We start from the raw sequence: 6,835 nt of genomic DNA, 5'->3' as shown, positions 1-6,835 counted from the left end.
TGACGTGATGTGCCATTTTCAGAGTATCCAAGATTTAATATTGATCCAGAATAGCTAACAATGTGACAAAAGATAAGTGTCAAGAGAAACTAGTTCTTTTTATTCATAACAAGAAATTTAAACTTGGGCAAGCCATACATCAACAAGATAGTTCAGCAAAGGAAATAAAAGACCCCATCCAACAAGTCTGGTGGTGGTCGAAACATACAGACTCAAACATCAATCCATCTGAATATAAAACAGAGGTCCTCCTTGTCTGAAGTGCTCATCGCTCCACTTCTTAGTTTCATCAAACAGCTTCTTGGTTGCTTCTCGATCTCTTCCTTTAAGAAGGCTTTGGATCACCTCATCTTTGCGAAACAAATGCCCATCCAGCTTCTTGCAGCACTCCCTGAGTTCGTCACATCCTTTGCATTCTGGGAGATAATCTTTCTCAGATACGTCCTCCATCATTCGATCTCTGAGCTTGGCATTTTCTTCTGTTAGTCGAGTATTACGAAGGTGACTTCCTTTCAGTTGAGTCTCAATTGCCATTCTTTTAGTGGTCTCTTCTTCCAGTTTCTTTTTCAGATTCTTTACTTCAACTCTAGCATCCCTTTCTATCTTGAGCTTATAAGCTTTCAAGTCTTCTCGGTACTCTCGCTTGAGTTTCTCCTCTGCCTCTTTCATGGCCCTTTTTAGGATCTTCTGGTGATCTTCGACAGTAACAGTAGTATCTCTTTCACCTTTTTCGGTTCTAGCCCTCTTTTGAACTCTGGAAGATCCTCCCTTCAGCATTTTGGTCTCATGTGTCAACTCAACCCTTTTCTGGTCCACAGGACGATGTTTCGGTGGCACATCCGTCTTCTTTTCGTGCAATTGGGTGCTTTCCATATTTACTGGGATGCAATTCTCAGCAGGCATAATGGCAATTGGAACCTTAGGTGGTTGCTTGTACAATGGATTAACCTTCGGGAACGGCAACAGACGATCTTTAACTCTATCCTCAACCCAATCCGTGTAGGCTTGTTTGGCAACGGCATTCTTTTCACCTAGAGAAGTCTGATCATCTGTATGGATGCTATTCCAGGCACTCCTCACCTTTTCTAGACCCTTTAGATCGGTTCCCTTCTCAAAGCAAACGGATTCAAATATCTCTTTGTCCAAAGGCTTGTTTTCAAGTGCAAAACCCAATTGACGCAGCGCTAGCTTAGGATTATAATTGATAACACCTTTTGTTCCTATGAGGGGAACATTGTCAAAAGCACCACAACTAGTTATAACCTTCTCTACGTCCATCCCAGTAGGACACCAGACAATGTCATTTTCGGTAAGCCCCATGATCCTTTGAGGCCATTTCTGAGTAGAAGTAATGAAAGGACCACTTGTAGGTAGGTGGGATTTAAACCAGGTGTATAACAACGGCAAACAATTTCTTATGGCTCCTCCTTTCCCATATCGAGAGTGAATGGAATAGTACGTATCGGCTAGCAAAGTAGGGATCGGATTCCTATCCACGAAAAGACATATAGCGGCCAGATCAACGAACTTGTGAATGTTAGGGAACATCACGATCCCATAAATCAAAACGGCCAGAAGGGCGTTGAAAGCTTCCCACAACTTTTTGTTGGCCAATTCTTGGGCCTTCTCAACCAAGAAACTCATATAGAAACCCTGAGTGCTACCATTCTTCTTCCAATTCCCAAGAACGTCTTCTATGCTCAAATAAAGAGCGTTGGCAATGTTGTTCAAATCAGGTTTCTCTGGGACACACACGAAAGGAACCTTGTGTTGAATCTTGATATTGAGAAAGTGAGAGTACTCCTCGAGAGTGGGAGCCAACTGATAGCCTGAGAAGGTGAAACAACGCAAGTCAGGATCGTAGAACTGGAGAAGAGTAGACAAACCCCATTCGTCGACGTGTGAGTCCAAAAGAGTCAAGATGTTTCCATAATTCTCAGTGAACACAGTTTTATTATGACCACAGATCAATCCACCCAATTGCCCCAACTGAACCAAACCTTCGCGATGGAAACTGTAAGTGTGAGTATGCCTTGTAGCTTCTCTGGTAGCGGTCACGTTGCTAGCCATCCTGGATGAAAAGTAATAACCTCGGATACCCTGAAAAATGGCATGCATATGAGAAATAATACTATTTTTCTTCTTTTCTTTTTTTTTTCTTTTTTTTTTACTACATCTTTTCTTTCTTTTCTTTTTTTTTTTTTTTTTTTTTTTGGAAGGTAAATATGCCATGATGTAAATGATGCAATGGAAGTTTCCCCACGTAGGAGAAGTGTGTGTTGCCTCTGGATAAGATCGGACGTTGCAGGATCAAAGGTCCGGCATAGGCACAATGAAACCATGAGAACACAAGTCATCAGCAGAACAGAACGGTCACCAACGGTACCTGTCATGTATATCCCTCCCCACTCACGGGTGTAGTCTAGGTCAAGGTAGGTCAAAAAAAGCCAACAGAGGATTGAAAGTAGGCGTAATCATACGATATTGCCTCTTTCAACCAAGCTCTGCCCGTGGATACATGATCGGATCAATCAGACATACGTCTTCTGTCCGTCATGGCCACTCTATTCCTAGTTCCTAAGGTATCACTCATGGCCTGGGTATTGGGCCTTTTACCTCATAGAACATCCCACCCAACCTGCAAAACAGAACAGAAGACCCCAAGGAACACAGAATATAATCCATATGCATGATGTGCAAACAGAAATAAACATGATATGCAAGCAGAAAAATAAACATGCAAGCATATATACAAGGTATAGACATAAAAACAAATAAACACCCAGTAAATAAACAAGCAAACGCAGGCTAGGATCGACTCACTAAGGATGGACCAGCAACAGGTCTAGCAACATCCCCAGCAGAGTCGCCAGCTGTCGCACGCTCGCGAAAAATGAACAGAGTCGCCACCAATATATTTGTCCCATAAGGGAAAGGAATATCAGACAACCTACCAAGGAAGGGACAGGGTCTTGCGACCAGAGAATCAAGGTATGGGAGTCGGTTACGCAAGGGGAAGGTGCTAGCACCCCTCGCGCCCATCGTACTCGATGGTATCCACCTATGTTTGTTCCTATCTAAAGGGTGTGTATTATGTCTATGTCTATATCTAAATGCAAAATGAATGCAAAATGTAGGGAAAATAAAAGTTGTACTCGCACGGGCCCTACCCCGCTGCCTACGTATCCTTTTCAGGAATCAGAGTTACCGTAGCTCGGCTAAAGATTTTCTGTTTGTTTTTGTGTTTTTTAGTTGGGCGGCGTTAACGCTCACGCTCTTGCACAAGGGGACAGCCTAGGATGCAATGGAGCGGAGATAACTTGCCCTTAGAAAGGAGAAAAAGAGATTGGTTTGTATCTTTTAAGGGTAATTCCATGATGACGAGAACCTACTACAAGGTTTCGCATCACTTCCTCACTTTTGTTTTAAGTCTGAACATTTATTAGGTTTTTTGAAGTGTTTTTGGTTGGTGTTTTTTAAGGGGATTTAATTTGTGACTTAGATCATACCAAAAGAGTTTTGTTTTGCATATTTAGAGAACGCACATCGAGGCCTACGCCACAATCGTTTCTCTAAATAACGGTTAAGAAATACATCGAGGTTTCACACCTCAATCATTTCTTCTCCGCTAAGTAAAGGAGATACAAAAAGAGTTTTTTGTGAATATTTAGAGAATGCACATCGAGGCCTACGCCACAATCGTTTCTCTAAATAACGGTTAAGAAATACATCGAGGTTTCACACCTCAATCATTTCTTCTCCGCTAAGTAGGAAAGAACATACATCGAGGCCTACACCCCAATCATTTCTTTCCTACTATGAAATGTAGTAACGGTATGATCTTCATCGATATTTATTAAGTATTTTAAAAGGTCGAAAAGAAAAAAGAGAATGCAATAGGGAACTATATCTAATTTCTAATTTAAGTTATTCTAAAGGAAAAAAGGGGAGGGAGAGCAACTAAATGAACAAGCAAAATTAAGGACCAAAGGCATTTTAGACAATTCACATGCATGAGAAATATTCGTAAAAAAGAAAAAAGAATTACAATCTACATTATTCACGAAGATATTCACAAGCTACTCTATTTTTATTCATGTGAGAAGCTAATTTTTGAATTATCAAAGAAAAACTACCTATTTTTTATTTATGAGTTTTCAATCAAAATTCACTTAAAAGAAAATAAAGTTTCTAAAAATCTAATTAGTTAGAAAAAGTGTTTTTGTCATTTTTCATTTAAGAAGAAAACAATTAATAAGCAAAAGAAAGTAAGATAAAATCAATTTTATTTGTTTTTTGATTAACAGCAAAGGGGGGTGCAGAAGTATTTGTTATTTGAACTAGAAATCAGTTAAAGGTAAAACAGGGCCTAAAATGGGGGTGGGGAATAGCAAGGTATCCAGGCCTGGTCCATGAAGGGGCGTGTCCATTAGCAACACAGGGGTGCAATCCAGAAGCGCTACGGGCCTGTTGCAATTCGTGGCCCAAACATTGTCACACTTGCTACCAGTTTTATTTCATTTTTATTTTTCTCTTTATTGTCACGTTTATTAGGTGTCAGAATCTGATTGATCAAATATGGATGAAGTGCATAAACCTGAACCAATCCCGCTGCTACACATCAGACTCTAATCATTTGAATAAGGACAAAAACTACTAAAAGTATGGGAGGCGAGCCAGTGGTAATGTGCCACGTCACAAATTTCAAATTGAATCAGAAAAGTACCACAAACGTGGCTTCATCACCTTCGCTCCTCCGGCCACCGTCTGCCACCGTTAGTGGTGGCCAAAGCTTCCAGAAATTCATCAAACAGACATTATCACACTCGTTTCAATCATCAGAATCCAAATATGCTAGTGGTTTTCACAGACATAGAATGAAACTCAAGAATCGAACGAAAATATCCAAGAACCCTAAAAACTGAATCTGAAATTAAATTGTCCACACGCAAGATAAATGGAAGTAATCATAGGGTTAATGATCAGTGAGCGATTTCGCACGAGATAGCATCAAGAAACAGGCAAAACGATGATGAATGCATGGACTTAGGAGTAGGAGTCTACCTGTAGATCGGAGCAGTTTGAAGAGAGCTTTAACGGAGGACTTGAAGCGTGGTAGTGATCCAGAAAGCTTCAGAGAGTTCCGATTGAGCAAAATAAATGCTCAATTGCGCTTGAGACTCGCTACAATGTGCAATCCCACTCGATCTATCTTGCGAGGAAGACTGAGGTCGGAACACTTGTTAATGCAGTTACAGATGCAAAGAGAAGTGTGCGGTAGCTTGGATGCGATATGCTGAACGTGTTAAGATACGCAACTATACACAAGAAGCTTTGAATTATAGAAAACAGAATTTCACCATTGATGAAGAAGGTGAGCTCTGTATTCAATTCAGTGGAGGGGAAGACTTAGTTCGTGGCTTGCAAATGATGGTGATGACATAGTGATGAAGGTTAGATGTAGAGAGGTGGTTATGGTGGCCGGAACTGGTTGGAGGAGACGGTTAAGGTGGCCGGAGTTGGTTAGAAGGGACAGTTATGGCGGCCGGAGGTGGTGGTGAGGGGCGAGCAAAGTGGAGAGAAGAGAGAGTGGAAAGAGGAAAAAATGGGAAGGAAGAATTTTAGGAGAGTGAAGTCTGTTTTTATAGGGAGAGGTGAGTATGTACAGCTTGCATTTGTTTGGAGTGGGACCTCTCTTATGCTTAATGAGCAAGGCTTGGTATTTGCTGCAAGTTTTTTTGTTGCCTTTCTTATGTGGTACATGTATGGCAATTTGTGGTAAGTAATGACTTGGCTTGTACGTATACCATGCTATGTATTTCCATGTTGCAGCCTTGACTTTGTATACGCATAATTTTCTCATATGACCACCACTTTCTTCGAGCTTAAGCTCAATGTAAAGAGGGCATGGCAAGGTAGAGTTTGATACCAAGATTGTTCAAAATGGGGATTTGTGGAGGGAGAAAATCAGACTTGAATTCAGCCCACCATGTGTTTGTAGAAATGCCTTGCGCGTGACCTGGATTTCTATCTTGGCCGGATGCTTGGCTTGGTCAGGGTGAGGGCATGACTTTGAGGACTTGCCGTTCATTCAATACTTGTTCAATTGCCATGATTCTTGTTTTGTTGGATAGAGCACATGGGAAAGATTAGAATGATACCAAGTTTGCTTCCATGGCATTTTTGTAGAGCTCTAAAATTGGCTCGAGATTTGGCGTGCCACACGCTTGATGAAATGTCTGGTCATGACCTGGCTTGTGACTTGGATTGTGACTTAGATTGAATGGATCTTCAGCAACTCCAAACCTCAATAACTCCCTAACCAAGCTTCAAATGAAAAAGTGTCCAACTACAAAGTTGTTCTCCTCCATGAGAGGAACAATTTTGATGTTGGAAATTTCTCCAAAAAATGTCATTTGCCACGTGTAAATCAGGGCTGAAGTGGACTGTCCATCAAGATTTAAAACCTCAAAAAAATTCTAAGTATGAAAACTTTCATTTTTTTGTCTCTTTTGCTATTTTTGGCAACTTTTTGTCGAACTCTCGATTTTATTCATTCTTTGACTTTTCTTGACCGATTTTCCACCAAAAGTCAATATTCGAATAATTCTTCTGATTTTGACCCAAAAGTCAACTGTCCTGATTTTTCTGATTATTGATGAAATTATTGATTAAATCTCCTCTAGTCAAATCCGGTCGAATGAATGTGTCCACATAGTCAATATGAAAGCTTCTCACTCATGAAATCCCTCCCTGATTAAATGTTGACCGGAAAGTCAACTAGTTGACTTTGGTCAAGGAAACCCTGATTAAGAGGATCAGATGACTTCTACAC

The 6,835-nt window shown here is 40.7% G+C and overlaps 1 protein-coding gene across 1 annotated transcript; it reads right to left on the bottom strand.

Annotated features, from left to right (window-relative positions):
- Positions 1 to 531: 531 nt before the first annotated feature.
- LOC131642034 (uncharacterized) lies at positions 532 to 2,070 on the bottom strand (the record flags this gene model as incomplete). Its single annotated transcript, XM_058912321.1, has 2 exons — positions 1,264 to 2,070; positions 532 to 1,107 (listed from the first exon to the last, which is right to left on the bottom strand). Coding segments are annotated over exons 1-2 (1,383 nt in total), but the record flags the coding sequence as incomplete, so codon positions are not given.
- Between the last annotated feature and the right edge of the window lie 4,765 nt (positions 2,071 to 6,835).

Source organism: Vicia villosa, unplaced genomic scaffold (assembly GCF_029867415.1).
Source record: "Vicia villosa cultivar HV-30 ecotype Madison, WI unplaced genomic scaffold, Vvil1.0 ctg.004384F_1_1, whole genome shotgun sequence".
Taxonomy (NCBI): Eukaryota; Viridiplantae; Streptophyta; class Magnoliopsida; order Fabales; family Fabaceae; genus Vicia; species Vicia villosa.
Note: the sequence above shows the minus strand (reverse complement) of the source record. Positions and strands in the feature narration are given on the sequence as shown.